General features: G+C 47.0%; 10 protein-coding genes across 10 annotated transcripts; 4 read left to right on the top strand and 6 right to left on the bottom strand.

Moving 5' to 3' along the window:
- Positions 1–1105: 1105 nt before the first annotated feature.
- VE01_09602 (uncharacterized protein) lies at positions 1106–1438 on the bottom strand (the record flags this gene model as incomplete). The annotated part of the gene is made up of 2 exons (XM_018279015.1): positions 1106–1376; positions 1425–1438. The coding sequence occupies 2 exons, from the start codon at positions 1436–1438 to the stop codon at positions 1106–1108; spliced, it is 285 nt and encodes a 94-aa protein (XP_018126220.1).
- A 1250-nt stretch (positions 1439–2688) lies between these two features.
- Positions 2689–5062, bottom strand: VE01_09601 (uncharacterized protein; the record flags this gene model as incomplete). Its single annotated transcript, XM_018279014.2, has 4 exons — positions 2689–3837; positions 3927–4424; positions 4568–4755; positions 4839–5062. The coding sequence occupies 4 exons, from the start codon at positions 5060–5062 to the stop codon at positions 2849–2851; spliced, it is 1899 nt and encodes a 632-aa protein (XP_018126219.1). The 3' UTR covers positions 2689–2848.
- Positions 5063–6174: 1112 nt separating this feature from the next.
- On the top strand, positions 6175–9057 carry VE01_09599 (uncharacterized protein). The gene is made up of 4 exons (XM_018279012.2): positions 6175–6603; positions 6697–7830; positions 7895–8107; positions 8162–9057. Exons 3-4 carry the CDS (start codon positions 8000–8002, stop codon positions 8765–8767), a joined length of 714 nt encoding a protein of 237 aa, XP_018126204.1. The 5' UTR covers positions 6175–6603; positions 6697–7830; positions 7895–7999; the 3' UTR covers positions 8768–9057.
- Positions 6745–7521, bottom strand: VE01_09600 (uncharacterized protein; the record flags this gene model as incomplete). Its single annotated transcript, XM_018279013.1, has 3 exons — positions 6745–6852; positions 6913–7345; positions 7397–7521. 3 exons carry the CDS (start codon positions 7519–7521, stop codon positions 6745–6747), a joined length of 666 nt encoding a protein of 221 aa, XP_018126172.1.
- Positions 9058–9469: 412 nt separating the features above from the next.
- Positions 9470–10787, bottom strand: VE01_09598 (uncharacterized protein; the record flags this gene model as incomplete). The annotated part of the gene is made up of 2 exons (XM_018279011.2): positions 9470–9891; positions 9956–10787. The coding sequence occupies 2 exons, from the start codon at positions 10785–10787 to the stop codon at positions 9701–9703; spliced, it is 1023 nt and encodes a 340-aa protein (XP_018126203.1). The 3' UTR covers positions 9470–9700.
- Positions 10788–11855: 1068 nt separating this feature from the next.
- VE01_09597 (uncharacterized protein) lies at positions 11856–12239 on the top strand (the record flags this gene model as incomplete). Its single annotated transcript, XM_018279010.1, has 1 exon — positions 11856–12239. The coding sequence occupies one exon, from the start codon at positions 11856–11858 to the stop codon at positions 12237–12239; it is 384 nt and encodes a 127-aa protein (XP_018126206.1).
- Positions 12240–12864: 625 nt separating this feature from the next.
- On the bottom strand, positions 12865–14389 carry VE01_09596 (uncharacterized protein; the record flags this gene model as incomplete). The annotated part of the gene is made up of 7 exons (XM_018279009.1): positions 12865–12935; positions 12981–13115; positions 13168–13291; positions 13353–13744; positions 13804–14000; positions 14065–14140; positions 14194–14389. 7 exons carry the CDS (start codon positions 14387–14389, stop codon positions 12865–12867), a joined length of 1191 nt encoding a protein of 396 aa, XP_018126205.1.
- A 1016-nt stretch (positions 14390–15405) lies between these two features.
- Positions 15406–16454, bottom strand: VE01_09595 (uncharacterized protein; the record flags this gene model as incomplete). The annotated part of the gene is made up of 2 exons (XM_018279008.1): positions 15406–15767; positions 16187–16454. The coding sequence occupies 2 exons, from the start codon at positions 16452–16454 to the stop codon at positions 15406–15408; spliced, it is 630 nt and encodes a 209-aa protein (XP_018126180.1).
- A 291-nt stretch (positions 16455–16745) lies between these two features.
- VE01_10834 (uncharacterized protein) lies at positions 16746–17967 on the top strand. The gene is made up of 3 exons (XM_018279007.2): positions 16746–16863; positions 16917–17137; positions 17199–17967. Exons 1-3 carry the CDS (start codon positions 16821–16823, stop codon positions 17895–17897), a joined length of 963 nt encoding a protein of 320 aa, XP_018126179.2. The 5' UTR covers positions 16746–16820; the 3' UTR covers positions 17898–17967.
- A 195-nt stretch (positions 17968–18162) lies between these two features.
- Positions 18163–19878, top strand: VE01_09594 (uncharacterized protein). The gene has a single exon (XM_059464082.1). It carries the CDS (start codon positions 18343–18345, stop codon positions 19750–19752), a length of 1410 nt encoding a protein of 469 aa, XP_059319317.1. The 5' UTR covers positions 18163–18342; the 3' UTR covers positions 19753–19878.
- The last annotated feature ends 582 nt before the right edge of the window (positions 19879–20460 follow it).

Genomic DNA, 20460 nt, shown 5'->3' with positions numbered 1-20460 from the left:
TCTTCGGATCATATGCTCCTCTACGGGCAGCAACAAATCCGAACACTCTAAAGGTGTCGCTATCCGCACCATTCTCGATCAAGTAGGATTAGGCGTGATCCTGTCTATACACTGCTTCCACAGAGCCCGTGCTCTCATAACCTCCAACGAAGAGAGAAAGAGTAGAAAGGAACTTATAAGGACGAGTTATAGAAGTAGTAAATAATTGCCATTCTACAAAGCAGCTACTAAAGCATGATAGAAAAAATCAAATGTATATCATAATACAAGACTACTATATTTGTCCTATCGCTTTAATATAGATGTAATACATAGATAGCATTAGAATCTATATACTCTTATTAGTGCCACCTTAAATCGAACACTGTAGCAATTATTAACTCAGTGTATGTTTCCAAACCATGTGAACTTTTCAATGTAGCCTGGCGCTCTGCACTTTTCTAGCGCCATCATAGAAAATAAGAGCCACGCACATGAAACAAGGTACGTAGGCTAAATCAGCCAGACTCTGGTACTATTACGAAATTGACGCGAGACTGACACGAAATTGTCACGATGAGGCTGGTGGGGTGAGCGACGAGCTGGGATTCCACTTTTAGGGGGTAAATGTTCTCTCCTCCTTTCAGATGGTCAGTTTGAATCAAATGGGATGGGCTTAGACGACGTACCTCTTATTATAATGTCTTTAAACCTTCTGGTAATAGTACAATATCCCTCCTTATCAAAAACAGCTTCATCGCAGTGTTTAACTACACTACCCTATGCTCATCCCTTATTATAACTTCCCTCGTCTTGTTAGGGTTGTTCTAGTACCCCTTCTATAGTAAGTATCCTGTTATGCACAGCTCTCCCCTCGCCCTAACCGGCATGATGTTACCGTGGCGGTAACAATCTTAGACTGTAAGTGCAGTAAGACACGGCCTACTGTCGTGAGTTTGCAATAGATGGAATCCCTAGCATGTGCATTAAAGTAAGTCGGCGACGCCTCCGTCAACCTATAGCTACTCGTAAACTCCCTTATATTAAGTTCCTCTACTATCCGCTCTATTAGCAGTACTGGCAAAGGAGCACCCGTAATAATGCTAGTGTGGAGATTAGGACATAACTAGGTTAGGGGGCAGGGGATAGAGAGGAGCTCTTCGAACATGGCTAGGACGCTATAGATGGCAGTACAGTTTTCAGCAGCGATGGCAGAGAGAACGGCAGGGGCGGAGAAAGAGGGGCTAGGGAGGACGACGGTAGAGCTGTAGGTAACGTAGATAAGGAGGCTAAGGACGAGGCCAAAGCAGTGGAAGAGGGGAGGAGGACAGCAAAGGATATCAGCTAGGGTAAAGGGCATGCAGTAGCTAATGGAGTGGGCGTTGTTGAGTATGTTGCTAGGGGGTGTTAGCTAGGGTATAGAAAGGAGAGACGGATAGACTTACTAATGCGTTAACATTGCGGCTTTAGGCTGCCCTATTAAGCTGTTAGTGTATTAGAGGTTATAGATGTCATGTAGGGAAACAGTTATGCTAGCTGCTTTAAGGCTTTAAGGTTAAAGACTTCGTTATGTATAAGGGCACTAGCATTAATGCTGCTAAGGTTGTTTCTATTTAAGAGATTTAGAATAATCTCCGTAAGGAGCTGTGTATTGTTATAATTCCCGTACACCTCCTACGTAAACAGAAGTTTACAACCTAATCACTAATTAGCTAACGCCCTAAGCACATCTCTACGAAACTAACTTGCCTAAATGATCTAGCGCATACTGTGCCTCTATAGACGTATAAGTGCTATTTAGCACCACCACCACGCATCCTACATACCCCACTGCAAAAAACACGCTAATATACTCCTTATAATTGCCTTCAAGAATCCCAACACGATCTCCTCCCCATACACCTAGCGCTAGCATCTCCTTCGCTAGGCTCCTGCTTCGGTGCTACAATTCCGAATATGACCAGCGCGCGCCCGTTTAGGGAACGACCAAGCACGTTTTATCGCCACGTAGCGCGCACTGCTCATCCAGTAGCTCGCTGAGTGTTAGGTCGACGAGGGCTATTTTAGCGCCTCCGTGCACGAGAGAGAGGGTGGTAGGTTCCGCAACATCGCTGATTTGTGATGCGTTGTTTGCTAGAGGCGTCGGATGGTAGTATTAGAGGAAGCCATGATGCATGCACACTCGCGTCTGCAACAATGAAAACCGCACGAACTGAACACACTGGGAATCTATAAGTTGAAAGAAAGGCGCAAAACTAAATCCCTCAAATTTTCATTCTTAGGCGTATACGTCGGCTTGAGAACACCTAGGCGGCACACGGCACACACACACTTCTCCACCCACCCCTTGAGCTCCCAATTTGTTCTATTTCATTTCCGGTGCTATTATTTCCAAGCCCATTTTCTATGGGATGGCTTCATTCCTTCCGAGGCCACCCTTTTCGCACTTCCGAACTCGATCTTGCACATCAACATCTGCCGTGGCGAAATCAACTGCAATTAGTAGCGGATAAGCAGCACGTTCCGCTTATTGTATTATTGTTGGCATCCAACAATGGTTTTTGATACGAAATAAAGAAGTGCCTAGATACGTAATCGCACATAAATTGTGTGATTGTGTGGTGTCTTTGGTGGCTCGAATTTCTCGCTGTGGCAGAACGGGACAAGAAACTCATAGAATCAGTACAGATAGTATATAGAATAAATACAGGGAAAAATATCTATATACATTGCAGTATTCTAAGAAAAAGGTTCGTTTCGCACCATGTGTCCATTTCCTTGAACATTCGACAAATTTTGTAGCAAATAAAAGGGCTGGGTAACAAAATAAACTTGAGATGAGTGGTGCTCCTCTCTACCATGCGAGTTCTTATGTAAAGCCTCGCAGGTTGGCTCTCCGACTCCGTCTGCGTCCTGTAATAGTGCTGTTCGGTTTGATGTTCAACGGGGGATGATCAATACTCGAGGTATCATTGAATGTACAAGTGCGACAAAAGTCTCGAGGTGGCTCGTCGAGGACGGTGCCGTTTGAGAATATAACGCCAGTGAAGGTCTTGAACCCAATATCCACAAGCGATTTTAGCTGCGCCGTCTGCACGAGCAGTGGGTTTTTAATCTTGCTGACCAGGCAGTTCTGGCTGACCATATAAAGATTTAGTCCGATAGCTAGTGTCTGCATCATAGGGTTGTATGCAGACTCAGCGAGGTCGCTGACGTGGAACAGGCCGACGGCGTCGTGCAGAATCACAGTTGGAAAGCTCTCAGGCGACATTTTTTGGACGCCATAGTGGTACAGAGCCGGGTTTGTCACCTGGTTCGCGATTGACTGTAGGGTTTGCGGGCCAATCGAGACATCTACAACACTGGGAGTGCATTGCCACTGCATAATGAAATAGTTATCTGAGGTGGTACCTGACGGTGACTGATCATCGCGGATATGGCCTTGCATTCGGATTATCTGCTTGTCGGCAGTCTGCTGGGTATACCTTTCTTCGGCCCAATAGTCGTCGTTGTTGAGATAGTTATTACGAGAGTAGATGCCGGATGCGACTCGGTCCACTGCGAGGCCTTCCGTTAACCTCCCATCCGTCAGGAGTAGAACGCAGCCTTTATTTCCGTTTCGATCCATGAAGTTCTTCATGGGCTGCATGTCGAATCTGGGCGTATTGGTCAGGCCTATGCATCTGTTGTTGATGCCCTCTAATTTAATATAAAATTCATTGAGCTTATCAGCGTTCCAGTATCGTTGGTCTTTGCTTGACAATTTCCTGTTGTCCAAATCCACCATTGACCTAATGGCCCATACGATGACCTCACCAGGGTAGTCCTTTGTAAAACGATTGAGTCCAGCAATCAGGTCTATAGCACTTCGGAGTCAGCTAACATCTATTCCAGGTATTTTGGGGAGTTGCTGGAAGCTTCAGGGGTGCACAAAGGGGTATACATACCATCTAGCGATTCACCAGTCGCGCCAACTGGGGCCGCGGTGACCTCTTCGTTGATATGGGCCGACCAGAAAGCGCCCCCGTTGACGCTTACGAGGCGCATGTCGAAATACCGCGTGCCAACCCGAAGCTGGTTGTAGTGATCCAGGCTCTGCGTCTCCGTGTTACTTGCAATGCCCAACCCGTTCCAGCCGGAATTAGTTGTAATGCGGCTCATGCCAGCATCGTGCGAGCCAGGAACCACAACGTGGCGGAGATCGCGGTCTTTAATGATAGGGTACATAGTGCGCATCCAGGCAATGTTGTTGAGCTGCAACGAGTTGACGTAGCCGTACTGCTCACTTCCTGTGATAACCAGCGCCACGCTGACTCTCTCACCAGGGAAGCCCAGCTCTCGCCAGCCCATGCCCATGCCACCGAGATCAAAAATCACCCGCCGCTCGTAGGAGTCTGGGATGTGTGTTGTGACGTGGATCTGGAACGTCTTGTCCGTACCCTCAACTATAATTTTTAGAATCAGCAACCCCTTCATTCAGAATCTACAAAGAAAATCGAGCAACGTAAATATCCCATGAGTCGTAATCAACATTAGAACTCTCAAAGCTGTCTAAACAAGAGTAAACTGGCCAAATTTTTTTACATACGTCTGTAGTTGGCGTAGCCGTTGGTGTCGGCAAAGCTAAATATACCGGCACGGGTGTCGTATGTGGCTTTGTTCTCCCGTGTCTTGCCAGAAGGGATGTCGCCAAAGTCCCAGGCGGAGAACTGATAGGGCGCAGGACCACCTGTATAAACCATCCTATACGGCGTGAGATTTACAATAGTAACCCACCTAGAATAATTTCAAGGGTCAGCAACCCAGTACGCAAGTAATATATCAATATAGAAGTGAATGTACTCGAGGAATATACATACTGGAGACCATCCGAATGAGCCGAGTCTAGCTGAGTGCCGTCGGATGTCCAGGGCTCAACTGCGCCTTGCGGGATGTCTTCGGTGCTATACATCCGGTCCGAGTCCTGGCACTCATTCACTTCCCTGGACAGAACAGAGGCTCCAACAGAGGGGACATCGTACACGGCAAGGGAATGAGAAAAGAGAGTCGCCCATGCAAGGCCGGCACAAAGTTTCAAGCGCATTTTGATAGAGAAAAAAGACAAGTCTACCTGGTGTTGCGCTGACTTAGGGAGGAGGGGGGGGAATTCTAAGTAAGTGAACCTATGGTATTTATATATACAGTTATACCGAAGGAAAGAGGTTCGAGGGGTAGAAGGCAGAGTCAACCAATAACATGTGGCCCAACTCACATGTAAGTCTAATCATCTGAATCCTTCATCCTACGATCAGTAACTAGCGTGTGAATATATTGCAATGATCCTTATTGCTCCCTGTCCATACCGTTTAAGCTTAGTTATAACATACTTTCTCCCCCTGCAAATGCACGCCAAGCAGGGAGATGGAAGTAGCATGATACTAGTTCAGTAAGATAGCCCCAAAACTTACATGTCAGCAGTTCGAGGATTGTATGGCTGTTTGAGTCTATCCCTTGAAAACGTCCATGAATCTTTGGCGATGCTGTTGGCACTTAATGGGGTTTCTCAGGGAAAGTGCCTGCTGATACGATAAGAGATCATGTTAAACATATAACGTAGCCAGCATGATGCAGGAATACGGAGGGGGGCTATTTCAGGGACACAAATACATGCATGTGGTGTTGCTTTATTAAGCTCAGAATCTACACCTGACCCCATGGGGGTAACTATCGGGCCGAGCCTACCGTGGTAGCACCGATGGATATTGTGCTGTACTTGCACAATTGTTCACGTGCACGAAAGTAGCAAAATCGAGGAAAGAGGAAACTGCCAAGAAGCTTGGCAATAGCCCATGGAAAAGTACAAAGGTACATGTCAAAAACGAAATGATATTTCTGATGTTCCAGGCCATTTTGCATCGCAAGTTACTTGTAATATGCGAACCACACGTGTGTTTGATACAAGATGTTTACTGGTTCAAATTGTTTAGTACCCCTGGCTCTAAACTTTAACATTCGTATGTTGGATGTTGTTGGTTCTTGTTGGATATTTCCTTTGTACCCCACGGTGTCAAAAGTACAAGAGTAGTACTGCATCTCGCAAACAGTCCCATTCTAATTTAGGATATGGCCGCCCTCTGAAGAGACAATAGTAAGAATTTGCCAGGGCTATAACTGTGGGCAACTCAACCGTGGCTATGTGATTTATCCCACCATATATATATATACCTTCGCATCTTTTCCTCACACTACCCCATATAACTGCACAATGGCCTCCACTACTACTTCCTCAACACCATCTACGAATACCGTTGTCCAGAGCTCACTGCTTGCGCTCACCACTCCATTCATCCCCCCCCCGCCGAGCTGCACCAGAATCTTCACAACAACCAGCGCAGTATCAAGCTACTACTTCGAGCACGAATTAATAACATCCACACTCACAGTGGTATATTCAGATCCTAGCAATCCATCGTTTACACAATGCCAACCTCAAGGGTGGGATGAAGTCATTCCCGAGAGCCGCTTCCACTTCAGCCCAGCCGTCTGCCCCGATTAGTGGACCGCCTACTACCTCAAAGACGTTAATGTGGACATACAAACCCCCTCGCTCTCAAGGCGAGCTACTACAGCACACTGTTGTGCAAGGTCGGACTAAAGATTTTTTTCCAGTTATCAATTTCTAGTTTCCATCTCCCCTCGTATTTTAATACCAGTGCTGTGCTGACAATGCCTGCGTAGTGGCTATAACCTAGACAATCCCGGCGTTACTATATAGGGCCTTGGTAATCAAGAACTAGCATGCATCAGCGCCATCGGCGTCAAAGCGATATCCTCCACAGCCATAGCCACAGCCACAGCCACAGCCTCAGAGACCAAGACGCCCCACCTATTTCCCTATGGCGTTCAGATCCATAAAGCCTACCAGATCTCATGGGATGAAACTGACAAACCCACACTATCGCCCACGCCGCCGGACTTCAGCATATTTAAGACTAGTTTAGTCGCAGTTCCTGCCTTCATTCGAGTACTGCCAGTCACCACCTCCGGTCCAGTAACAGCACTGATCATGAAATCCACGCTCCCACTGCTGCTCATGGCCGACGGGTTGCAGCACGCAACTCCAATAGTAATGCAGCCCAGGGATTTCGCAAAGGCCAAGCAACTTAGTACGTATGTAGTTCGACCAGATGCTGCGATGCCAATCAGTGAGTCGAGATCTAGATTTAAATTCAAAGCCTTCAAATCTTCACGACCCGCTTCGACGTCATCTTCAGCAGCCTCTTGCGCGTGGCGCAGGGCAACATCTCCTCCGGCGATTAGAGCGACAAACTGCTCACTTGACGCCGAGAACGTTGGGGGTATTTCCGAGGCGTCTAAGACGCCCAGCCTTTTGGATTTCAGTTAGAATCCTCCGTGTCCCTTTATTGGAAGAACATACCTTCGACTTGTTCCAGCACCAACATATACAATTCTTCCTCCTCTACGAGCCTTTGGCTCCAGGTCATCGATGGCTTGTGCTATAACCGGTAGGCATTTTTGAACAGTTGCCCGCGATACTGGCATCTTCGCTGTTAATGATCTGGCAGAGTCTTAATGTACTGACTCGGTCAATATAATTACTGCCGTGGTTTCTCCCTTCGGTTTGTAGACCTTCTAAGTTGATTGGTAGTGGCATATTTATATTTGGCAGTGATATAAGGGCGAGTGCAGCATCTGTCCACTGCATTTGAGCGCCCACATAGGGATTGTGTGGAAATTTTGCTCATTCACACCATGTTACGATACTTAGCTTCTAGATTAGAATTAGCAAGATCGAAATCAAACTGCTGTGCACATTGTGGAGTAAAGCTTTTGTTCTATAAGAGTATTTGAGTATCTCTCCGATCCCCGCCTTGGCAACCGCATTCCCCGGACATTAAGCTAACCTTACACATAGATCTGCAGATAAGCATTGCCAATATCTACCGCAACGCACCTTTCTATTTCAATATAATCCTTCTGCCACATAGGCACTGCTTTATCAAATCGACTGAAGAAGAGCATGGATACCGAAGTTGGAAACCCGCGGCAGAGCCGCCTAAAAGACTTTTATGCCAATCCATGGACTCAAATAATTCTCATTCGTATGATATGCTTTTGCTGCCCAGGGGTAAGTCTCCTGCCTAATTTCTTGAAGATAAAACACAGACTGATTGCATATTAGATGTACAATGCTCTCGGCGGGTTAGGAGGCTCAGGTCAGGTCGACAAAACTGTCGCGGCTAATGCCGACGTTGCTCTGTTATCTGCGACTGCTGCCACTGCTTTATTTATAGTTGGGCCCCTATTCTCCTGGGTTGGCCCTCGAACCTGCTTTCTTCTCGGTGGATGGACATATGCGTTATACAGCGGCAGTCTACTGAATTTTAATCGTATGTTTTATTACAACGGCGCCTTTGTGATTGCCTCGGGTGCAATATTGGGTATCGGCGCATCTATGCTATGGGTTGTCCAAGGAGCCATCATGACCACCTATGTTGAGGAGTCGCAAAAAGGCCGCGTAATTGCAGTATTTTGGATCATATTTAACGTCGGAGGTGGTGTCGGCTCCCTGGCGTCTTTTGGTCTGAATTCCCACTCCAAAAGTGGCACCGTATCGGACTCGACGTATATCGCGCTTATGGTTATCATGCTTGTAGGCTGGGTTCTTGGGGTTTTCATATGCTCTCCACCTCGCATCAAGCTAGCTCAGCTTCACGCAGCCGTGGAGTCCGAAACATACTCTCTGAAGGAGACAGCAAAGCGATCCGTCCAGACAGTGTGCACATAGCGTGTTGCATGCATGCTTCTCCTATTCTTCTGCGCAAACGTCTTCTATTCGTATCAACAGAATGATGTTAATGGCATGAATTCCAACATTCGCACTCGGTCCTTGAACGGTGCTTTGTACTGGATGGCACAAATGGCGGGAGGACTCCTCATTAGTGTACTCCTCGATCTCCCTTTTCTCGCACGACCGGCAAAAGCCAAACTTAGATAGGCTGTCTTGTTCACTTCTGGGATGGCAATTTGGGGCAGGGGATATGCTTTTCAAAAATGGCAAGACCATAGAATGGCAGCTGGGTTTAAGCAGGACATCGACTATGTGCAAGGTTCCATTGCCGCCAGTCTAATGTTTCTCTACATTTTCTACGGGGCTTACGATGCTTTGTAGCAAGGCTTTGCCTACTGGCTGATTGGAATGGAGTCGAATTCCACAACAAGAGCAGCCGTTCTAGTTGGTGCGTATAAGACTTTCCAGGCAACTGATGGTGCCATGGCTTGGAGGATTAATGCACTGCGTGTCTCTGCTATGGCGCAGTTGGCTATGACTTGGAGGTTGTCGATGGGTGCGTAAGTGATTGTCTTCCCGACTTTTTGGACAGTGACGCAGACGACGGTTTTGGATGGGACTAACTTGGATGAGCGTGCGGGGAAGGAGGCTGAGGAGTGGCGGGATTAAAAGTGGAAGGCGAATATAAGCAAATAAGCCCTGTTTCCTGTGAAAAGTATACCCTACTCTTTTATTTTCGGTATATCCATATTTAGTATCCTCGTCGTAAATCCTCGTCAGCAAATAGTGTCCCTCGCCATTTGCCATCATCAGCATCATCACTCGTTGTAATCCAGTTTAACCTCTCCCCTTCTCCTCCTCGCCTCTAGAAAGCTGCGACCCCTTGGAGCATGGCTCATTGACAGGGCTAGCGAAATGACGCCTCTCTACTCAGTTCTCGCCACTAGTAGTAGATCCAATGTCCCCCCATCTAATATTGGAGAATACGACGTGAGTGTCGGGGTGCTGAGCCTTGATATTAGATGGGCTGCCTTCGCCGTCGGTGCAAGGCCCATTGCCGCCTGCGTCAAGCCAGCCCATGTTCTGTGCAGCATCGTTCCAGATGCTCATTGCCAGCACCACTGTGAGATATTAGTCAGTGACAAGTTATGTACGGTTGAACACTTCAGGTAGGTAAGTGCTTACTACCACTCCCAAGGGACTCGCCCATACCGGGCATACCACCCGTCCCTTTCACTGAGCCACAGCTAGAAATGGCTCCACTGTTGATTTCCTGTCCGTTCTGGATGTACTTGCGTGTTATCTGCGACAAAACCCCCCCGCTGGCAATAAACTGTGTCAAAACAGTAAACGTCTTACCCGTGTCAACTGTCTTTCCGACTCCATAGAAGTTGGGCTGACCGCTTGCATAAGGGTTGAATCCGCAGCCGCCCTTGTCACAGTTGTCGCCCTTGCATGGATGCGGCGTCATGGCCGTCGCCATTAAGTTTGCCTCGAGAATATCCATCTCAGCACAGCAGTATCCCTGGCACTGGGCATCACAGTAACCCATGCCAGCGCCTGCACCACCACTACTCCCACCATCAGCCTCCATTTGAGACAGATAAAAGGCACCATTCTCTCCGCAAGGGAGCGTCGAGTAGTCGACGTCCACAGAAAGCTCCTGATTGTCAAGGAGGGTCATCATAACGTATTCTCCATTTTCGTCTATGAGGTAAATACGCGGCGATGCTGCGTTGAGTGTGCCGCCACTGTTAACGTAGTGATACAAAGTCACTGCATTCCCTGAAGTGGAAACCCCCATGGCTGCATAGTCATCCGCTGTTCTTGAGCCGGGGGCGCCCTGGGCAAATGGAGCGACCTGGTCGAGCACGACTGAGGTGTTCTGCTCCACGCAGCCTCCTGAGGCGGTGCATTTCCATGTCGGAAGTGATGGGTAGGCCTCTGCGCTTAGAGCGATGGGCAGGCCAGCTAGTAGTGGGGCCACCAGGCTGATAAATGAGGGTTTGAAATGCATGCCGTAGGAGTGACTTGGGTCGTGGGGATTCTGAGGATTTGACGCAACAGTCAGGACTGCTTGAGATACAAGAAAGTTTTATACATTATTTCTATTTATTAGCCAGCTTTAATTGATCACTCTGGATATTTAGGAAAAGTTCTGCGGCCCGTGTACTCCGAAATCGATTCCATTTGAAATATCCTAACCAGTCGTATGCCGACCTAGCCTGATCAGCAAAAATTGCAACAAATACAGCTATAAGCCTAATACAATTGTCCGGCACATTGGCCTTTCTGGGGTCGGATTCCTAAATCCCTGGGCCGGTTTCATGGAAGATCAAAGGCCCACCATTTAAACTTTCTTGGCACCTACAGCCGCTGGTGCTACTTCAAAAAGGGCCAAAAAGTATAGCATCTCGTGGATGAATACGGCCCTTTTATCTTTTACCAGGACTTCCCCTCCCCACAACCCCGCATTCTTCATCTAAACTGTGTGCTGCCATAGCTATCAAAGTCAAACATCGCCACCTTGTAGCAAATTTATTACATTTCCTCTTTATTTGAGGCTGGGTACAATTTCACTGTCGGGCTTTTTGAGCCATAACATGTCTTCGTTCTCGGACCCAACCAAAAAGACACATATAGCAGCGACAACAAAAGAGCAAAAAAACGGAAAAGACATACATTAGAGGAACCACCATAGTGGGGGCATGTATATAAATATGTTAGGGATTGGGCAGGAATATGAATGTTACATTGGCACAACTACACGTGCATTCTCTACGCGGATAATGGAACATCTGAGGGTAGCATCCAAGTATGCCCTGAATACACTCCCAGACTTGTAGCCTCCACTACAATCGTATTTGTAAGATGGGGGCATTGAGCAATTTCAGAGTGCTACCCCAGCTAAAGGAAATAAAGCTAAGCTCAGCAAACCGGCTACGAGATATAATTTAAAGTTTTATTATATAAGAGACACAACACCCATCTCCCCCAGCCCTAGTCTAAACATACGTCCTTCGTAACACGAGAAGATATATTATATATAGTCTGCTAAGGAGGCGAACGGAAGGCTTTCGTTCCAATGCTGTCCCCACTTGCTGCGGGCAAGGGTGCAAGCGCTGAGGAAGAGAAGGCAGATGTTCCGGCACTTCTGGAAACCATTCCGATACATGCCGACTTTGTAATGGCGGCGGGGATTATTGGTGAAGGGAAGAGATTTGAGTGGGTCGTTGGTGGTGAGGGGGATGAGAAGTCAGTGGTAAAGAGCAGGATGGACAGGAAGGTCTATACCCACGTTCCGATGACAAAGGATGGGAAGTCCAAGATTAGATTGGATGGACGAGAAGATTCTGTTCTAGGAGAAGGAGACGGTGCGTTTGTTAGCAGCGTTCAGGCCGGTGATGTGCTTGGCTTTGAGAGTATTGGTGAGGAGGAAGCGGAGGTCGTGATTTTGGACAGCGATTGAGATTCCTGTAGAGGACTGCTGTAGAGGCATCACAAGGTATAGCGACAAAATAGATACATACTTTAGCTTTGAGACATACTCATTCTTAACTTTGTCTTGAAACAAATGTGAAGTTGCATACTCTGTATACTGATATAAGCTCTTTGTGACTAGCGATATGGCAAGACTTCTTGAAATCACTACAGCCCTGATCGTGTAACTCGTCTCAGCACATTTCAAGAGTATAATATTTCGCAACTTTCATTGCATGCATTTTAAAGCTTTCTATTACACTGTGTATTGTAGGAAGTTTAAAGAAGCCTTGGAAGTAAATTGTCCACAAGGGCCTTAAACATAGAGTTTGCGTCTTAATATCTGAAATACCGTACAGCTGCAACGCCTTCGCCCCCTTTCTTCGTAATTTGCGAGTTGATATAACGATAATAGAAGAGCAAACATAAAGATAAGATAGAAACCAGAAACAGCATTACAGCATTGACAAAGTGGCCGGTAGGATAGCCTCGCTTGGCTTGATCAGCTTTGTAGATGAAGACGCCAGTAATCTGGCCTGGTGCTCCCCACATCTGATTGATCCCAATGACCAGTCCTGCCGAGGCGGTGGAGTGTACGTTAGACGACAACCAGCCTAAAAGAGGTGGGATGAGGCCAAATGAGCCACAAGTTGCGACAATGAGGCATCCATATCGAGCCTGAAGGCTGTTGATCAGTATATGATTCAGATATGCTAGGTAACGGAAATACCAACAGAATAAGCGGTTGCTGGGAGTAAACCGGAAACCAAGAATCCAATGGCTCCAATCAATGCGGCTCCAGAGCAGTGGAGGGCACGCGCGTTGAAGTGGTCTGCAGAATAGGCGACTGCGATGGTGAAAACGTCTATTGGATCTATCAGCAGATGGTCATATGTTCCCAGAGTATATATGCTTACAAGCAACTGCGTAAGGAGGGACTGTCATCAACTGGGCTTGGAGGTTGTGGAACCCTAACCCGGCAGTAATACTTGGTGTAAAGAGTGACAGCGATGAATATGGTGTGTTCATAGCAAAGTAGAGCTGCAAAGGTGTTAGTTGATTAACTACTGCTAAAGAGAGATAGTTTGGTGCTTCAGCTTACAACATAATGGGCGTATAACCTCCAGTCGACAAGGGTAGCCTTGACGTCGACCCAACCCATAGATTCATCAGTGCCATGAGAGCCTTCAACGCGAAGTCTTTCGATTGCTAGTGCTTTCTCTTCACTGTTCAACCAATTGGCTGTCTCGGGATAATCGGGCAAAAAGAAAAATACCAATATCGAAGACAGGCAGCTTGGTATGCCCTCAATAATAAAGAGCCACCTCCAGGCGGAAAGACCACCAGCATCGTCCATGTGGCCGATTCCGAAGGCCAAAACTCCTCCGAACGCACCGGCAATAGTTGCAGAGGCGAGGATGAAAGCAACACGAATTGAGCGCTCGTCGGTCCGATACCAGAACGTGATGTAATAAACTAGTCCGGGGAAAAGGCCTGTGTACAATGTTTGTCAGCAAAGATGAGGCGGTAAGTCATACATAGGGTCAATATACCAGCCTCAAATGCACCTAGAAAAAATCGAAGGACGGTGACAGTTGCAAAATTGCCAGAACCCCCCAGACCAATGGTCAAGGCACCCCACGAAAACATCAATAGCGAGATCCATTTGCTTGGGGTAAATTTTTTCAAGAAGTAGTTGCTTGGAACTTCGAATATTCCATATGCAACCAAAAAAATCATGAGAGCGATGCTCTAAGGGGTTCAGTCATTCGTGTCATTCGTGGTCTCTGAAACCTCGGCAGAAAAAGACTTACAGATACTGATAATTGCTTATACCAGTCTCCGAAAGGAGATCGTGCTTAACATTGGCGTTAAGGGTCTTGGCATTTCCTGTTGACAGGTCAGGCTTTTATCACCCGAGAGACAGGATCCTTACTACGAACCAATGTTTGAGCGATCAAGAAAACAAAGTAGGTAGATAAAGGCACAGAGTGGGATGATGCGAAGATCCTGCTTCCGGACAAGAGCTTTGTGTGCTGCGGTTTGCTCCATGTCTTGTCCATTGCCATGGCGAGCTTCTTCAATGTGGGCTTCAGCCATCTGAGTAGACTGTTTGTCAGAATCTAACGATTCCAACATGGTGATTACCATAAATGCAAGGCAAAAGCAAGTAAAATGCTCATAAAGATACTCAAAGACGATTTAATTGAGACTACGGAGAGTTGACAGGGAGCAACTGTCCCAGGTAATGAGACAGAGTCGCAAGATAATCGTTTTTCTTGAATAGAAGTCATATAGCCTAACCATCGCTTAGTCGGGATCGAGTCGGCTTTCTGGCTTGGTTAGTTGGAGTACCATTCGGGCAACTTCCGTCAATATCAACGGAGCGGCGGGATATCATCGCGGCAGATGTGGAGACAACTTCAAGCGCTCAAAGTCTTGTTACCCCAAGCTGCAATTGCCGTGTAGTTAGTGCTCTCTAGGGATACTATTGGCCTGGGTAACCGACGTAGTGGCCATCTATTGAAAGATTTATATGTTCTCTCATAACCCGAGATGAATACTGAGACGAACACTGAGCTAGCAACCCCATGATACGGCAACGGAAGATGGCAGATTGTGGGGACTAAACAGATGATTTTAGCATATGGGGACCCACCCTCCCCACAACCCCTCATACCCCGCACCGAAAGTGCGGGGATCTGGAAATTTATTCGGCTGAAATATAAGTCAGCTACAGTAGCCGACTGCCCAAGACGACAACTATTCTAACTTGGCAGATTCCAGCCACAATACAGCAGTGTTCGGCAGATCGTATCCGGGTCTGATCCTAAGCCCTCACGGGTAAGATCATGATCCGTCTGACGTCTAACGGATAGATAGAGGTTATATCCGGATCTTTAGGATAATGAGGCTTAAAATATAAAAGTAGAATAGATAAAATAACTATATAACTACTCTTCCCCTCGTCATTAGTGTCTTTAGCTTTACTTTCTTTAACCTCTAGTATATGACCCCAATCTAGTAAACAAAGTAAATATTAAACCATTTTAGGATAGAGCCTATTCCTTTTCTTTATAAGAATATTAGCTCTATTATTAAAGACCCTAACCCTAAGGCTCATTTTTACTATAACTACATCTTGCTAACACTACTTATAAAGTTGTGATTTTGCCTCGCATGGCAACTGCCCCTGACGGTGTATAGATAGACAGATTATCAGCGTGGCCGTTCTCCCCCTTCTCCATCACAGCCCGGTAACGGTCTCCAGCATACAGTGGTGAAGTTGCTCGATAATCAATGCTCTGGGGAATCACATGGTCGCCGGCTTCCTGATTGTCCCGCCAAAGGTCGAGCATGTTGATAAGATTGAGCGGCCCATGGACCACTATATCTCGATGCCCCTCGACATCACGGCACCACTCTCGTGAATAATGGATCTTATGCGCATTGAAAGTGAGAGCTGAAAATCGAAATAGCGAAACTGGTGATTGGCAGTGGTCGCGGGTAATGGTTCCTGGCAAGTTAATTTAGTCAGCTGATGGCACAGTGTCTCCCTTGGTATCAATTTTATATATTTTACCTTTTGGCAATTGAATGCTTTTCTGTTTTTCAGAGGGCGGCTGGGGATTTGTAATCTCTTTTCGGAAAAGCCAATTTCTAGAGCAATGTATCAGATCTTTTCGCAATGTGAGAGTAAAAATTACCTCGTGTCAACGAGTGCTATTCCCGCATCGTTCTCAAACGTTTTCTTGACCCCAACCACAATCATTTCTTCTCCTTCCCTCGTTGTTTTTGGTATTGCCGACATAACTTCCGTCGTCTCTCTTACCGTCTGGCCAACTTTCAACAAGTTATCGCGAACCCAGTGCAGTGAACCCCCAGCCCACATCCTTCTGGTAAAAGGATGCGGTGGATTTACCGTACGATCGGTACCATCAAGACCAAGTTCTTGCTCACATCCTGAGGGCGTGAAATAGGCTAGATGATATCCTGGAGGCAGTGGTGTACCTTGAGGTGGAGGTTTTGAGTCAATTCTCAGGGACTTGTAGAGTGTCGGCCGTCCCAGAGTGAGCGACAGCTTCTGGAGCTGGTTTGGATCAAGAAACTGCTCCTGTACGAAAGAGACAGCTTTGGACGTACGCTGCAAGAATTCGGCTGCCGCAGCGGCAGATGAAGAAGCCGCCTTCGAGCATAGGCGCATAGAGATCCGGACCATTCTCAGACGTAGGTTTACGGTTGGTGTTCAACTCTATGGATATGAATGACAGACGTAGAGCTTTACTTTAGTAATATAGATGATACTATGCTGTAACGAAAACCAAATTTCAAGAATATTTAGCAGGCCCGCCCTATTTCACTCAGGATCTATCCTACCTGTAAAATTGTGCTTTCGAGAGCATGGGTTGCCTTATCGGATAACCGGAGGTTCGAAGTCGGCTAATTGATGGATACGGGCCGAAATCAATAGACGACACTCGGCTGACAACAACATCAGTCGTACTGTAGCACTCAAATAAAAAATAATGGACGTAACGTTTGAGAGGTCTTGTCCAAGATATACTGAAAAATGAGCTCGGCAGCCTCCGTCTTGAGAAGAGCATTGCTCTATGGTATGCGAAGTTTCCAGAGCAGATAATAGACCAGAGGTTGACCAGGAATGCAGTCCCGGGTTCTTCCCAAAAGATGCTGAACAAATCACGTTCACTCAACGTAGACTTGGTTGCATATGATCTCGAAGATTCAGTAGCACCGCATTCGAAGCATGAAGCTCGATTTGCTGTCAGGGATTTTCTTATGCAACCGAAGGCGGACAACATACGCGAACAAGCAGTCCGTATCAACGCCGTTGACAGCGGATACGCATTGCAGGATCTGACCGAAGTGGTAAGCATCACCAATGGGGAAATGGCTTCAATTCTAATCAATGACATTAACACCTACTCAGCTTAAAGCACCTTCCGTCGACACGATCGTCGTGCCAAAGGTCAACCAAGCAGCTGATCTCCATTTCATTTCCGATGTTATCCGCCACACACTTCCTGATCAAGACCGCCAGCCATCTGCTGGATCCAGACCGCCGGTGAAAATACTGGCGTTAATTGAGTCTGCGCAAGCGTTAATGTCGCTACGGGAAATTTGCACTGCCTCGCCATATCTTGACGGCCTAATCTTTGCCGCAGAGGATTTTGCGGCTGATCTTTCAATCACCCGTACACCTTCACTCTCTGAATTCTTATATGCTCGATCTGCCATTGTTACTGCAAGCAGGGCATACAACCTACCTTCTGCTATCGATCTTGTTTGTACTGCTTATAAGGGAGACGACGCCAAACTTTCACTCGAGGAGGAGTCACGTGGCGGTAAGGTTATGGGATTCAATGGCAAACAGTGTATCCATCCTTCACAAGTTGAAGTAGTTCAGAGGATCTATGGCCCAAATCTAAAGGAATTGGAGTGGGCGGTGAGAGTAGTTGTTGGAAATAAGAAAGCAGAGAGCGTGGGAAGGGGTGCTTGGACCCTCGATGGGAAGATGATTGACGTCCCAGTCGTGAAGAAGTGTGTGGCAATTGTAGCAAGAGCAGGATTATGCGGCTACGATACTGGGAAACTCCTCGCCAAATGGAAAGATCAACAACCAGAGTAACTTGTTTTGCGATCAGCAATAGTTGAGATGAATGTAACAATATACGCTTCATGTGCGGGCCAAATCAGGGGGGGTTTTTCTATGACTTGGTGACTTGCTGCTCACTACTAAATTGCACATTAGAAGTGTTACATTCTCTAGTGCTCGTTTCTTGGAGCCGATTATGCAGGAATTTGAAAGGGTTTAATTGCCGAGTTTCGGCTACTTGAAGTGGTTTGTACTGTGGGGAAAGCTTTCCGTTGATGCGTGCGGGGTTGCAATGGCCACGAACCTCATACAATTGCATTTATCTACCAGCGTACTAAAAGAAGACCCACAGTAAAGAGCCTTCACAGAATCCAAATGTAAGTTGATAAATCGCACCATCACCGGACTTCGTTCAGAGTATAAATCAAGTATCCAAACGATTCCCACAAGGCAATTCGCAAATGCCCACTTGGTGACCATGAAATCCAGAGTCAAAACAGTGTTGTCTGCTCTTAGCCGGCCCGCCTGTTGGCCCTCCTGTTGCGGAAACAGTTCACCAATAACCCTTCATCGACTTCCAACGGCCCTTCCGGGATGTGTACGTGTTTCTGGACGTAAATCACAATCCAGAAAGATTTCATGCAGCAATTTCGAGCAACGGCGGCATATAGCATCAACAAGATTAAACCGAAAGGCGCATACCCAGTCTGAGAACACTGTTACTGATTCATCTCGTCCGTTAAGTGGAGTCACAGTGGTTAGCATTGAACAAGCAATTGCAGCCCCTTTCTGTACCCGACAACTCGCAGACCTGGGTGCTCGTGTCATTAAAGTCGAGCGCCCAGTAGTAGGGGACTTTGCACGTCACTACGACACACGAGTCAATGGTTTAGCATCACATTTCGTCTGGACGAATAGGTCAAAAGAGAGTTTGGCGCTTGATCTGAAAAATCCTCAAGACCTTCAAGTATTGAAGAAGCTCATCGGACGTGCAGATGTCCTCGTCCAGAACCTGGCACCTGGTGCAAGCGCCCGACTTGGCCTTTCCTATGAGACGTTAAGGGAACATAATCCTGCACTGATTGTTTGCGACATATCAGGATATGGGAATGAAGGCCCATACAAAGATAAAAAGGCTTACGACTTACTTGTCCAGAGCGAGGCAGGCATGCTTTCTGTCACGGGGACAGAAGGTGAACCAGCAAAGGCAGGTAACTCTGTCGCAGATATCGCGGCAGGAATGTACGCATACAGCAACATTCTGGCTGCTATCATACAACGAGGCAAGACTGGCCAAGGGTGCAAGATAGATATTTCCATGCTTGAAAGCATGGTGGAGTGGATGGGCTACCCAATGTACTATACGTACAACGATGCCCCTAGCCCCGTTCCATCCGGCGCCGCACACGCTTCCATATATCCTTATGGACCATTTAACAGTGGAGATGGAAAAACAGTTATGCTTGGCATTCAGAATGAAAGAGAATGGGCAATTTTCTGTCGGGAGGTGCTGCGCGACTCAAATCTTGCGACGGACTCACGATTCTCAAGCAATAGTCTCCGGGTGAAGAACCGTGATGAGCTTAAGAGAATCATATGCGACGCATTTTCGACCTCCAACGCTAATCAAGTGGTAGAGCAATTGGAAACTGCGGGAATTGCAAATGCGAAGGTCAACGACATGCACGATGTATGGAACCACCCGCAACTTCGTGCTCGAGGGCGCTGGACACAGGTCAAAACGCCTGCGGGTTATGTGCCAGCTCTAGTACCGCCGGGAATTGCTGCTTCGGGGTCTCAAGACGCAAGTGGACCTCGAATGGATGCCGTTCCTGCTGTTGGCGAACATAACAAAACGATTTTGGCGGAGCTGGGCATGGACATGTAAGAGGGGCAAGTATTAGATGTTGCGTATTCGAACCCACATTGCGAAGCACTTAGCGTTGACCTCGCCAATGTGCATTCCTGATACATAAATATGAACGTTAGGAAGTAAATATTAAAACAGAAAGCCATATCAAAATAAATTGATATTTTCTCCTCATGATTAGTGAAGACTGTGTGTGGTGCCTGATGTTGTCCTCCTCACATGGAAGAGAAGGCGGAGAAGCTCGGGGCTAAGCCACGGTAATGAGCACAATCAGCCAACCCCACCTTTTATTTCCGTTGCACTTCCCCGCATCGCATGCAGCCTTCCTCCTCTTTCGGCCTCCTGCTCCAAAAGTTTGACGAATTTAATATCCGCTACTCGAGTACTATTAGCTCACGGTAGAGTCGTATAATACTCCGCCGACAGGATCTATCATATATTGGCTGTTTATCAATCTGTCTGAGGCTTTGCTCACCTTTCAGCGATGGCATCACCTTCCCCCAGTGATTCGCGGCCTGAAATCAAGCGCACGCGAGCGAAGCAAGCATGTAGGGAGTGCAATGCGCGGAGAGTTCGTTGCAATGTTTTGGAAATGCACCCGTGTGATAATTGTGCAGCAGCTCACGCATTGTGTGAGGTTGTGCCATCAAGACGAGGCAGGTAGGTGTCAACATGGCCCAATACCAAAATCAATTCGAATCGTTTTCTTCAAAAAGCCGCATCGAG

The sequence above is a fragment of the Pseudogymnoascus verrucosus genome (assembly GCF_001662655.1).
Source record: "Pseudogymnoascus verrucosus strain UAMH 10579 unplaced genomic scaffold scaffold_62, whole genome shotgun sequence".
Lineage (NCBI taxonomy): Eukaryota > Fungi > Ascomycota > Leotiomycetes > Thelebolales > Thelebolaceae > Pseudogymnoascus > Pseudogymnoascus verrucosus.
Note: the sequence above shows the minus strand (reverse complement) of the source record. Positions and strands in the feature narration are given on the sequence as shown.